This window comes from Dermacentor variabilis, chromosome 11 (genome assembly GCF_050947875.1).
Source record: "Dermacentor variabilis isolate Ectoservices chromosome 11, ASM5094787v1, whole genome shotgun sequence".
Taxonomy (NCBI): Eukaryota; Metazoa; Arthropoda; class Arachnida; order Ixodida; family Ixodidae; genus Dermacentor; species Dermacentor variabilis.
In genome coordinates this window covers 49,023,700-49,037,413 of record NC_134578.1, presented here as the reverse complement: position 1 = coordinate 49,037,413, position 13,714 = coordinate 49,023,700, and the positions used below count along the sequence as shown (strand labels likewise).

General features: G+C 48.0%; 1 protein-coding gene across 1 annotated transcript; it reads left to right on the top strand.

The window, feature by feature from the left end:
• Positions 1 to 8,168: 8,168 nt before the first annotated feature.
• On the top strand, positions 8,169 to 9,433 carry LOC142564076 (uncharacterized). Its single transcript, XM_075674906.1, has 3 exons — positions 8,169 to 8,365; positions 8,443 to 8,646; positions 8,724 to 9,433. Exons 1-3 carry the CDS (start codon positions 8,314 to 8,316, stop codon positions 8,915 to 8,917), a joined length of 450 nt encoding a protein of 149 aa, XP_075531021.1. The 5' UTR covers positions 8,169 to 8,313; the 3' UTR covers positions 8,918 to 9,433.
• The last annotated feature ends 4,281 nt before the right edge of the window (positions 9,434 to 13,714 follow it).

Below are 13,714 nucleotides of genomic sequence, written 5' to 3'. Positions count from 1 at the left end.
GGTCCTGGTCAGTATATCGCTTACAGACGACTCTTACTTCGGCTGTGTCCTGGAGTAAAGTCCTCGGTCGTTTCGGTTTTCCAGGTGTCCGTTTTCGATGGTGGTGCACGAGGACATCCCAGGCAGCGTTGCCAAAAGGTGGGAAATTTCCCATATTGTGAAAGTCAGAATTCTCAGGAAATAAACCTGAGTTTTTGTGGCAATGAAAAACGTGGTAAAGTTTTTCTTGACCTCAAGTATTTTAGTCGCATTATTAGACTGCAGCGTTGTAATGGGGGTAATACTAATTGATTTATTTCGTAGCCAATTGAATTCAAGTTCCTGTAACTTGCCTTCACTATTACACATACGCGGTTTTCCTTGGTTTCTAAATGGGATCATCTGCGTGTGGTCAGCTTCAGTTACGCTTTCTAAGCTGACTAGAAGATGCAAAGAGGGACATTACGTAAGGCTCACGTAAGCGACCTTAGTAAGATTTGTGGTAACTGCAGTTAACGTAAGACTAAATGTTGGAAGGTTCCGCAACGCCGGTTGGAGGATCCTTTGTTGAAGGGCGGAGTTGCTTCACTTAAGGGTGGTGACTTCTAGCTACACACGTTTTGTGCCATCGTCGTGTGTTCGGCGATTCAGTGATATATATTTTTCATTTTCTAGGTAACTATGATGATTGAAACGTGCTTATAAGGAGCGGGAAGCCCAACTGTTAATTTACGGATTGCTTTCTTGATCAATATGTTTGAAAACGTGAACGGCTGACAATACCGCTTGATATTTCAAGTTCGAAGTATACTTTATCAAGTCACTGTACCTGGTTTTGAAACTTCTTTCAAACTGCCGGTCACACAGAAGCATATATGTGGGTCTCAGCCGTGCTTGTTATGCTCTGGAAGTCTCTTCTACTGCGTATTTTTTTTTGTCAATAAATGTGTTCATGTGGTGCAGGAATGGGAAACTTCGGCCAGAAATGCGGCCAAGATGGTCGCGAAAATTTTGCTGCACTGGTTCCTGCTCAAACCTAAACACGTATTTTCTTCCCTACGTTCCAGATGAAATCGTACTGACCAGCAGTCGTCCCCTGGCCGTTAACTGTGGATGTCGGAGCGTGGCTACTCACCGCTGATCTGCGCAACGACCATTCTTCGCAGCGAGCTTAAATGCTCATCAAGTGAGATGCTAGATGGTCTCAAAGTTGGCGAGGGTGGCGCACGCTTTCGATAAGTTGCAGCAGTCAATTAAGTGTAGCTGCGTTCGAAAACACGCAGGTTCAGTTCAGGTGAATAATTGTAAGCCCGAAGTTTGTGGCCATAGCTGCGACCACATCGGGTCACCTCCGTGACGAAATCGAAGAGGACGGACAACGTGCGCTGTGGCGGCGCGTGTAGCTTCAGGTTTAGCTTGACGCAAGGCTTAGCTCGCTCGGCGCAGGCTATAGCTGGCAGCCGTCCTCATTCGGTTGCGCCAGGGACATTAACCCGTTCCAAATGTCCTTGCCACCCCGACCCCACCATTTCGTGACGAGGTAGCCCGGGCGCGTCAGTGCTATCGAGCGAAATGTGGTATCTCGGGAGCAAACGACATTTGGAAAATTGCCTCGCCAGCTTTTAGCTATTGCGGCGACCTTAAGTCGCCTTCGGCCTGGAGCGGAGCCCGGCCGTGCAGCAGCTATAGTAAGTAGTCCATTTCTTTGCGATTGCAGCTGTTTTTTTTTCTTGGTGTTTACTCTCCTCCTTGCGTTGCAGAGGATGCCCTTGATCACCACTGGTGCCGTCACCGACTGTCAACTCCTTCGCATTTCCTCGCCCGTGAACTCTTGCTGGTGGACTGGACTTTGTTCCTCGCCCGGCACTACTCCTGGCAAGTGCCATGTACAAACGAATCGTACTGGGGCTGTCTTCTCGAGTGTTAGTCCTGCGTGATTTCGGGTTCCGATCGTCTGCTTTTGATTGCGGCTATTTGCAAGGGTATCCAGCGTGCACTTCTGCCCATCTAGTCTCCGGCCTGCGCTACAAATGGGCTCTACTAGTCCTACAGCCGGCCGTGTTGTATTTGCATTTTCTCGCCGGTGGTTTCCTTCTGGGAGACGGGGTGTCGTTCGGATCCCAGCTCTAGTTTTGGCAAGTACCATGTACACGCCAATTGTACTACGGATGTGCTCTTGTGCGGGTTATACGCCCTATGACATTTCAGGATCCGAAAGCCTGCTTTTGAAAGCGTTGTCAGAAGATGGAATTTTTCCAGTCACGGCTGTTGTTCGAATTCTCTGTGATCTTTTCGTTAATCCTGTTGCTACGTCTTCCCGGTGTCGCAAATAAACCAACTTTGTGGGCCTTCGAAGCAATTTGCTTTCGGATGTATTCCGTATGCAGACCTTCGAGGTTTCGTCTATGTTTGGGAAACTTTCCTTTTTCCAAGAGGCTCTTAAAAGTCATTCTCCAAGTAAGCAGACGTCATCTTCCTTCAGTCCCCGGTGATATTTCTTAGCTACTTTCGTTTTCACGCTCCTAAATTCTTTCGTCTGTTCGGAGCGCCATACATTACCATGCTTTCGTAACTTAACATAGACTACATTTTTGTTTAAGGTTGGCGTCGTATTCTTCAGACTCCTCCTAGTTTTGTTTCCACCAGTCGGATCAGCAGGAGTTAAAGTAGGTTCACCAAATTCATCGCAAGCCTATGTTAACAACTGATCGTTCATGATGTCATCTACTTCGTATATTTAGGTATTGTTTTCCAAAACTTGATACACGTCGGCTGATGGCTTTTCGCAGTGGAAACTACGGATGAATCTTTCATAGAAACTACACCACCGTGGTGCGTTTTTCCGGAAGGCATTTCCACTGGGTGATTGGTGATGAAATCTGGAGTTGTATTGCGATGTAATGTGCTCTTGACCGCATTAAACCCTTTATTTTCCTGAGTCTCATTCTTTTCGAGCTGGGAAGCTCTGAAAAGCCCGTAGAAAACTTCGGCTGCTACATAAATTGCTACGTAGTTTGACAATGTCTCCTTTATTTGTAGTTGCTCCCAGAGCACCGGTGAAACGCCAGCTATTTCAAATGGTCAGCATCACTCCATCGGCAGGTATATGTACTTCCTGTTACAACGTTCTTTCTCCAAACAGCGCACTGTTGTATTACTACTTGCACTTATTTTCGTGCTCCGATTGTCCAAAATCCAGTTCTTATATTAGTCAAGTTTATCTACATACGTTTCGAACGAACTGCCACGAGACTTACATCGTGTAATGAGTTCCCGTGCTGCTCGTCTTGTTATGTGGAACCTACTGAAAGCGTCCGTTAAGTTTCGATAGGCCTTCTTTGAATTAAAGCATTTGGCATTCGCGTTTTGTGTTCACATTCGCTTGCTCGTTGAATTCAATTCTTTTTTTTGGTATACGCATTTTGTTCTATCCAAATGAGACGGGTTTCAGTGGTATTTACTTTAGTGGACTGTTGACCTTGTGTTATATTGTTCACGGGAGGAAACATTCACGCAGCTGCTTTCCAAATGTTCAAGTAACTGCCAAGTCTGTCGCCTTCAACACCTAGTTTTGCAATAGTTTCCGACGTATATGCAACACGTGATTCATCTCTTTCTGTCCTTCCGTTATTATCCGGATTTTTGTAGCACGGCTCTGATTTAGTCTGCAGCAACTCGGATTCCTTACAGAAAATTTTTGCGACAGACTTAGAACTACTGGATTTTTAGAACTGACGTTAGAACTGCTGGATTTTTATTGCCGCTGACGTATACTCATCGTTCTTCCATTGAACAATCCCTATTGTTTGAAGTATCTGTTCATTGGAAGCTTCACGCATTTTCTTTTTCTATCAAATGCCGTTCAATCTTAGCAGTGGTCCAAAGATCGGTCAATTTCACGTTTTATATTGTTCTTGGTGTAACTCCACACCACACCGTCTTTATTCGAGCTACACTATTCTTTGCCAGCATCAGCATTGTCTCCGCTATAAAATTTCGATGCCCACTGCACTTACACCGCAGGGCTTGCATCCGAGGAAGTAAATTCCAGTGAAATTATGTTCCGTTTCTTCTTGATGATGTACTGTACAAGTATTTAGTCTGAATTTGTTTAACTTCCTCGATGCATTCCTCCATAGATCATTTACTTTGGTCTGGAAGAGGGTTTTCCTAAGATATTCCCGTTTGTTTTCCCCACTCATTGAAAGCTGATAGTATCAGTTACGGTGAATGGCTTTACAAATTCCAGCGGACCAAATATTTTTGCCCAGGCTGGACGCACTGCGTTTCGTCAGCATTTCACTCGTCCATATTTTTGATAGAACACGGCCGACGATATTCTTCGGTCCCATTTCATTTTTAGTGCTGGTCTGGCCTGATTAGGCACGAGAAGTACCTTGATGTGTATTAATTTCTTAATACACTGTTTGATCTCCATTTCCTAGGATTCATTGCAGCTCGGCAAAAATTATTTTTGCTTCTGTTCTGTGTGACTCCTGTTGCCTGGTTTTCTTTTGATGTTCCGAGCATAGTTATCAACTCTAATAGAACTGTTTGCGGCCATTATAACCGAGTAGTTTCGGAAATTCATTATCACGTTGCCACATTATTAGTGTTAATACATGTGTATTCCAATTTCCTCCTGCCTGAATGTTTTGATTTCTCCACGCCTGCAATTAATTGCAACGGAGCGGTTTCGAAAATTCATTGTTTGTACATCTGGGTTCAAATTTTCTCGAGCTTGAAGGTTTTCATTCAGAACATTGCTCATATTGACTACGAGGCGTCAAATATGCTTGCTGCTAGTTTGTCCTCTCGAATTGCTTGATGCGGCATATAGAAAACTTTCATTGTTCCGACAGTGCTTGTTCTGCCAGTCTAGGCATGAAATATCTTGCATTACACAGTTGTACTTCTTTCTCAGAACAGCATTTGTCTAGAGTTCCTTTTTGGCTTCCGATTGTTATTTCGTTTTCCATGGTAACTTGCTTTTTTTTATGGAATTCTTACCTTTACACCCTTCTGAACTGCCCTTGTGAAGGATGGAACTAAGTGGTTCAATTCATGCATAGTTTTTGTCTGAGTTGTGCCAGTATTTTATTCTCATCAGTTTTCTGATGGCGTAAATTTCGGCAGTTCTTTCGGCGGTGTGAAGAACGACGGGTTTCGTGTTTTGTACTTCTAATTCTGCACCACATGAGGCATAGCCAGTCCAGTGTACAATGATTACCAATGCATGTTCGTTTAGTCTATTCATCCGTTTTGCTATCGGTTCCTAGTACAAATCGGATCAAAGTGTCTCTTGGGTTGTTTTTCACTATTGTCATCGGCATTTTTGTTCTCGTCCTCTTTGTATATGCTACTTTTCATTTGGTTGAGGAAGTCGTGCTCTTGATATTACGTCTATTTCAATAGACTCGATTACTAATTCACCATCTGGATTTTCTTTTGATGAAGCTTCCACTACATTCCTCTCACATTCTCTCCTTCCGAATGCGCCCAGCGTGAGCCTCTGTGTGGTCATACTTAGACTAATCTTTATGCCAAACAGGCGCATGTATTCATATTGTATGTTTCCACGTAAAATTCTTGCATCCTCTCCTTTAATTCAAGATGTTGTTCATGGTATGGCTGTGTATAGTAGACCTTAACGGCCTTGTAGATAAAATCCTAGCAGGTATATTTCCAATCAGGCGCATCTTTCCCTTCTTTTGCGTCGTTTGACTTGACATCGCAGATTTTCGACCTGCACATTTAATTTTGCTAACATGACGCGCATAAATTCCGCACTAGGTGTTGGTCTCACGTGCCGAAAGCATTCGTTTTCGTCTCGAAGCTTCTGCTTGTCTTCATACGTTATTGATCCGCAGCAGTCTCCAGTGAAGTGGTTTATGATTATTGTATTAACTTCATTTTGTGATCGAGTTTTCAAGAAAGTCTTGCTCGCGAAGTGTTATCTATCAACCCATTTTCTTTGAAGTCTTCGCTGCCTTCGAAATAATGCAGACTCTCTGCACCTCACTTCTTGCAAAAAATCAAATCGATGTGTTCAGTAACTCTGCACTGAACGTTTCTTTTTTTTTCTTCCATTCTTGCACGGCTGTTCAGTTCTCTATGCCGTTACTTGCGCTCTGTCCTCGTAAAACTGGTAGTCAATGAACGGTTCCTGTGGCTTCCTACGCTTCGAAATTGGCATCAGCATCGGAGCGTACGATATATTCACTCCGAGCTCCTCCACTTATACTGGCTGGCAGACTTCTCACGAACCTTTGAAGTCTTTTGGATTTTTTGCTGATTTTGACTCTTTCAACACATTCATTTGTTCTCCCTTTAATGTTATTCATCACCGATTGCTTCCTTGAAAAGCTACGCAATCGTCTGGTAACTCTTATCAGAGTACTGTATAGCCCTTCGATCAGTGCACCTGCTTCCCGTCAAGGACAAAGTAGTGGAACTTCTGGTAAATTCTGTCGAAGATGAATTGCGCTTTAAAACTGTCTCTGAAGTCTTTGCCAGGTCAGCTTGTTGCCGTCAAGCATTAGCATCTCCAGATTTGGCCGCTTTACGTAACTGCCATGATCTGCAGACCAGTTAACTCACGTTGACGGTTCACTTTATATTGCTGCATTATCGCGATCATGCGTTTAGTCACTTTATTGATACTGCATAACCTTTGAAGTTATTAGAATACCCTTCGTGTCCTATTCTAATACTTTCTAAAAACCGTCTGTCGCTGTTTCCTCGATGACAAACGGCTCCCTATGTGCATTCGAGGCTCGTAAATGGTTCCGCCTTTGACTTCACTAAGGCTTGTGGTTGCAGAATCTACGTTTTCTCCTTCACCCATTTTTCTGTCTGCCTCACTTAGGATATTTATCTGCGTCTTGAAAGGTTTCCTCTTCCGCGAAACGCTTTGGTTCATGTTCAACGTGCAGGCTTACATCCACGCAGTAGTGACGGCTAAAATTCTGATGAGGTTGCTGTCTGCTACACGGCGTTTGTTCCCCATAGGCAGTGCGCATCAACTGCGTCGTTTTTTCTTCGCTGTTGCCTCTATTAATGGCGAGGGTTGCTCAGTCACGGCATCATGTTGTGATCGAAGGAACCGAAGGGCTACAATCATTAGGAAAGTTTATTCTGATACTCGGAACATAGATACAGCTATGGAAGTCTGCCTACGCTATAGAGGAAGTTCGCCACTACTATTCCTCTGGCCTGTGGGGTTACATGGTCATTTTTCTCGCTGCTGTGGTCCTCGTGGCAGACTGGACTTTACTCATCAGCCCGCTCTAGTATTGGTGAGTGTCGTACTCAGGCAACTCGTATTACACTTCTGTCCTCCATTGGTTAAAAAATAAGCACTGCGTCGTTCCAGGTTCTGAACACCTGTTTCCGATTGCGGCCCACAAGGATTCCCAGCCTCCTCCTGCATACTGATTCTCCGGTCTACGCTCCAGAATAGATTACTTCGAGCGCGAGCACTAGCCGTTCCCTGTGTGACTGTTCCATCACTTCTACATCCTCTCGAAGATGACGTCCTGCTGGCTGACAGGACTTTCCTCGTCACCCTGCACTAGCACTGGTAAGTGTCGTGTACAGGTGACTGGTATTACGCATCTGTTCTCCAGTGGCTAACAAATAAGTAACCCGCCGTGGTTGCTCATTGGCTATGGTGTTGGGCTGCTGAGCACGAGGTCGAGGGTTCGAATCCCGACCACGGCGGCCGCATGTCGATGGGGGCGAAATGCGAAAACACCCGCGTACTTAGATTTAGGTGCACGTTAAAGAATCCCAGGTGGTAGAAATTTCTGGAGACCACTGCGGCGTGCCTCATCAGAAAGTGGTTCTTGCACGTAAAACCCCATAATTTATTTTTAAAACAAATAATCGCTGTCTTTCCAGGTTCTGAACTCCTGTTTCTGATTGTGGCCCACAAGGATACCAGCCCGCTCCTGCGTACAGACTCTCCAGCCTTCCCTCCAGAAGAGATTCCTTCAAGCGCGGGCGCCACCCGTTCCACGAGTGACTGTGCCATCACTTCTACATCCTCTAGCCGATGACGTCCCACTGGCAGACTGGACTTACTTCGTCACCCTGTACTAGCACTGGTAAGTGTCGTGTACAGGCGACTCGTATTGCGCCTGTCCTCCAGTGGTTGACAAATAAGCACTGTGTCGTACCAGGTTCTGAACTGTTTCTGATTGCGGCCCACAAGGATACCAGCCCACTCCTGCATACCGACTCTCCAGCCTTCCCTCCAGCGGAGATTACTTCAAGCGCGGGCGCCACCCGTTCCAGGAGGGACTGTGCCATCACTTCTACATCCTCTCGCCGATGACACCACGCTGGCAGACCGGACTTTGCTCGTCACCCTGCACTAGTACTGGTAAGTGTCGTGTACAGGCGACTCGTATTACGCCTGTGTCCTCCGGTGGTTAACAAATAAGCACTATGTCGTTCCAGGTTCTGAACTCCTGTTTCCGATTGCGGCCCACAAGGATACCCAGCCGCCTCCTTCACATTGCCTCCCCGATCTACGCTCCAGAGATTACTTCGAGCGCGAGCACCACCCGTTCCATGTGCGACTGTGCCATCCCTTCTACATCCTCTTCCTGATGACGTCCCGCTGGCAGACTGGACTTTCCTCGTCACCTTGCACTAGTACTGGTAAATGTCGTGTACAGACGACTCGTATTACGCCTGTATCCTCCAGTGGTTAACAAATATGTTCTGTGTCGTTACAGGTTCTGAACTGTTTCCGATTGCGGCCCACAAGGATACCAGACCGCTCCTGCATACTGGCTCTCCAGCCTATCCTCCAGAGATTATTTCCACGAGCACCACTCGTCTTCTGACCGACCATGTTAAAATTCAAGCAGTCTCTCACCGATGGCGTCCTGCTGGCATATTTGACTTAGCGCATCGCCCTTGCACTTAATTATGGTAAATATCGCACACACGCGACTGCACTGCGACTGAGTTTTTGAATGACCAACAAACAGGCCTTGTGTCGCCTCGGGTTGCCAGTGTGTATCGCTCGTGGCGCAAGATAAATGTTCCCGCAATTTACAAGAACACTCCGGACCTTTCTTCAAGATTGACTTTCTTCAGCCCGATCGTCCTGCCACAAACTATTGCAGCCCGCTTCTTCTGTCTGTGAATAGCGTCGTACCTCTCCGTCCGAGTGGTATCCTGCACTGTGTTGACGGCGTGTTCCGAAGGACTGCCTGTCATCGCCATCCCGCAACCCTCCATCGGATGTGATCCTACAACTTTTCACTGTTGCTTCTTCACGGAGGCAAACTTATTATGAGAATATCAAGCTTTTCTGTTTCAATGTGGCGCGTCGCTCAGCGAATGAATGGAGTTTCTGGCACTCGGGTTAATACGAAGCAGAACAGTAAAAGTCTGCGGTTACATGGACACCACTCACTTTTCACAATGATTCTTGAAGTCTTCAGGAGCTGATCTAAAAGTTTTTGGCGAGAGTAATGGGCATTCATTCGCATTGTGCACCTTGGCAGTAGCACGTTGATATTGGTGTGTTGTGTGTGATGTGTTTGTGTTACCTCTTTGCGCACTTTGATTCATTTCATACGTGCAGACCTACCTTGTGCACCTTTTGCTCCGCCGATTGGATTGGAGCCAATTTTATGCCAGCAGTTGGGCACTCGCGTGCCCCGACGAGGGCCTATGTCATCCTCGAAGTCGCCGTTACTCGGCGCGGGTCTGCGCTCGCCGTTGCCGGCTCGCTGGGTCCGTGCCTTTCGAGCGCCTCGAGGACCTGCTGGACGGCCCAGAGCTGATCGTCTCGGTCGTAGCTCTTCGCGGCTGCCTCGAACCGTGGTGGGAGCGTTCTTGATTTTGCTTCTGGATGTTTAACGCAGTCCCACAAGATGTGCGTGTAGTCTGCTGTCTCCCTCCGGCAGACTCTGCACATATCTGTCGGATATGTCTCGGGGTACATGCGATTCATCACTCTCGGGCTCCGTAGCGATCCGGTCTGGAGCTGTCTCAGTACTACCGCCTCCGCTCGACTCGGTCTCGGGTGCGGGGGTGGGAAAGTCCTGCGAGCCAGGCGGTAGGCCTTCGTGATTTCATTGTAATCCGTCATTAGGTCCTTGGTTCCGAACCACCTCGGACGGTCTGTCGCCGGGGCGCTGTTGGTTAGCGCTCGCGCCGCTGCGTGTGCCGTCTCATTATGGTTCTCATTGCGTTCCGACGCGTCGCCCGCGTCCGCCGGGAACCACTTGAGTCGTAGTTTTCGTTCTTTTCGTTTGACCGCTCGCAGTATGCGCTCAGCCTCCCTGCAGATTTGGCCTTTGATGAAGTTTCGCACCGCCTATCTTGAGTCACTCAGCACCGTGTGGCAGTCTGCGTCGGCGATGGCCAGGGCGATGGCTACCTCCTCCGCTTGTTCCGCTCCGGCGCTTCTCAGGCTCGCTGCCGTCCTCGTGGCGCTGGTTGACGCCTCTATGACGACCGCTGCGAAGGCGTTCCGTTGGTATTCGGCCTCGTCCACGTACCGCGCGTGTTCGTCGTTGGCATGCTGGTCGATGAGAGCCTTGGCCCTCGCCGCTCTTCCCTTGTTGAACTCGGGATTCATGTTCTTCGGTATGGGGTCGCTTCTGGTCTGGCGTCGGACCTCTTCGGAGACGGGGAGCTTCATCTCCACCTCGTTCGAGCGTCTAATTCCCAGATCGTCCCGTATCTTCCTCCCGGCTTTGGTCATGGACAGCCGCTCCAGTTGAGCGGTCCATTGCGCTACGGCTATTTCTTCGAGCGTTTTGTGTATCCCGAGTTGTAACAAGCGGGTCGTGCTCGTGGACTCGAACAGGCCCAGCGCCGTCTTGTACGCTCTTCCGATGAGCACGTTGATTTTGTTTCGTTTGTGTTGCAGCCATCTGTGGTAGGCTGCAACGTACGCGACGTGGCTGATGCCGAAGGGTTGTACGAGCCTAATTAGGCTCTTCTCTCAAGCCAGCCTTTCGGGAAGTGACTCGTTTGAAGAGTCGAATCGCGTTGGCTACTTTTGCCTTCAGACGGGTGATGGTTTCGCCGTTTCTTCCGTGCTTTTCGATGACCATGCCTAGGATCCTAATTTTGCATGGCGCTCTCTTTTGAAAACCAATTACGAAGATCTGCAATAATGCAATGGAATGCCAGAGGCCTACGAGGCCGCCTCTCAGACTTTCGGCAATGGATGTTCAAATACCAGTTTCCCGTGGCTGTAATATGTGAACCAAACATGACGTCTTTACTACGTGTATCTGGATATGTGCCACTGTGGTCAAGGAATGATCACAATTTAAGCAAAGTGCTCATGTTTGTTCGTCGGAATTTAACGTGCCTTCGTACAGACATTCCTGCACACGCTTCCAACGAGTACGTTTGCATAACGCTGAAGTACAAGCGGCGCACACTCTCAGTAATTGGCGGTTATATACCCCCAACATCGAGCATAGACTGTTCATATTTGCTGTCCATACTGAAAGCTTGTCCGGGTCCCCACGTAGTCATCGGTGACTTTAATGCCCACCATCCCATGTGGGGCTCTGCTTCGACGAACGCCCGCGGTAGAGACTTGGCTGACTTCATGCTTAGTCAAGGCTTGATGGTGATCAATGATGGCTCACCGACATATCTTCGAGGCTCTTACTACAGCAGTTGTCTTGACATTGCGTTCGTTTCAAAAAGCCTGCTGTCTGCTACGCGATGGTGTACTGATCTCGACACCCATGGAAGTGACCATCTACCAACATATGTTCAGTTGAAATGGTTACATCCCCCAGCTCCGCACACTGTGCGTTCTATCGATTGGCCAACATTTCGAGAATCTGTCACCACCGCATGTCAAGCCGTCCAAGCACCATCCAATATTGAAGATGTCATCGCGGCAACTTTACGTGACACAACAAAACACCTCAGCGCACCTTCACCTAGATCATCTATTGATGACCAGTACGAGCGACTTCGCGCGATACGGCGTCGAGCAGAACGGAAATACAGAAGGACCAAATCACCATTAGACGTCACTGCATCACGCCGGGCTCAGCGTCATGTCCTGCGCCACCTTGACAAGCTTGACAAACAACGCTGGAGATCATTCTGTGGCTCTCTGGATCCGAGAAAACCTCTCTCTAGAATTTGGCAAATTGTACGAAGCCTTCGCTCGCCTCCACAACAGCTTCACCCGTTCAGCGCTGTGGCCATACGGCAAGGCCGGCGTGAGGTCGAGGTCGCCGATGACTTTTGCAAATTACTCGTGAGCTCCTCGAACGATATACCAACCCATTCACGACTGACTTTCCCGTCATCTAGTGATCACCGTCTGGACGCGCCGTTTACTATGCACGAGCTCGACGCTGCGATATCTTCTTCCCGCCGATCAACTTGTCCAGGACCAGACGGAATTACATACTCCGCGATTTGTCATCTTGGCGTAGAAGCTCGAGAAATTCTCCTGGCGCTCTACAATTCTACGTGGGACACAGCAACTGTGCCTAATCACTGGAAGTGCAGTCGTCTTGTGGCTTTGCTAAAACCTGGGAAATGCCCGCATGATCTCTCACATTATCGGCCAATAGCCTTGGCAAGCTGTGTCGGTAAAGTGATGGAGCGGATGGTACTGAGCAGACTGGAATGGCTACTCGAGAAAAGTGGTGGACTTCCTGATTTCATCAATGGATTCAGAAGAGGCCGATCATCCATTGACGGTGTGATCGACCTAGTATCTTCTGTTCAACAGGAAAAGAGACGCCGTCGTCTGGTATGCGCAATATTTCTGGACATCAAAAGTGCCTACGACAACGTCTTCCACCATTCGATTCTTCAGGCGCTTGAGGATATTGGTGTTGGTGGCCGGATGTATGCATGGCTGCAGAGTTACCTCAGTGGCCGCACCATTTTCATGTCCACTTCGGATGGCGAGACTGATAGACATGAAGTTCGCAGGGGTGTTCCGCAGGGTGGTGTCCTTAGCCCAGTATTGTTCAATATGATACTGGTGGGCCTTGCAGACGAGCTACCTGAAACAGCGCGTATCAGTACGTACGCGGATGATATCTGTATTTGGTCATCCGGGGTCACACGTCCACAAGTGCGTGCAAGGCTTCAACGTGCGGTTACCATAACGGCGAAGTACTTGCGCCGTAGAGGCCTGCAACTCTCAGCAACTAAGTGTGCAGTCATGGCATTTACGCGCAAATCGATGTCAAATTATCCAATCTTTGTCGACGGAACGGCGCTTCCTTTAGTCACTCACCACAGATTTCTTGGCGTGATAATAGACCGCAGTCTTTCTTGGACCAAACATGTAACTGCGCTTAGGGCTAAACTGACTAACTTCATACACGTTCTTCGTGTAATATCAGGACTGAGATGGGGCCCCTCTGAGCGAAGTTTGCTGCAAGTGTACCAGGCACTTTTTGTGGGCTACATACGCTACAGCATGCCTGTGTTATCTAACATGGGGTCATCTTGTATACGCACGCTGGAGAGCCTTCAGGCTCAAGCACTACGGATATGTCTTGGCTTGCCACGCTGCACGTCAACTAAGGGCACAATAGCGGAAGCACGGGCTTGTCCTATCGACATATACAGGTCTTGTGAACCTATGCGAACCTATCTTCGCCTGCTAACCAGACACTCACACCATCCACTGTCAACGCTTCCAAGCATCAACCTTGACTGTGCTTTTTCTAAAGCTATTGCATGTCACGCAAGCATTGTACCT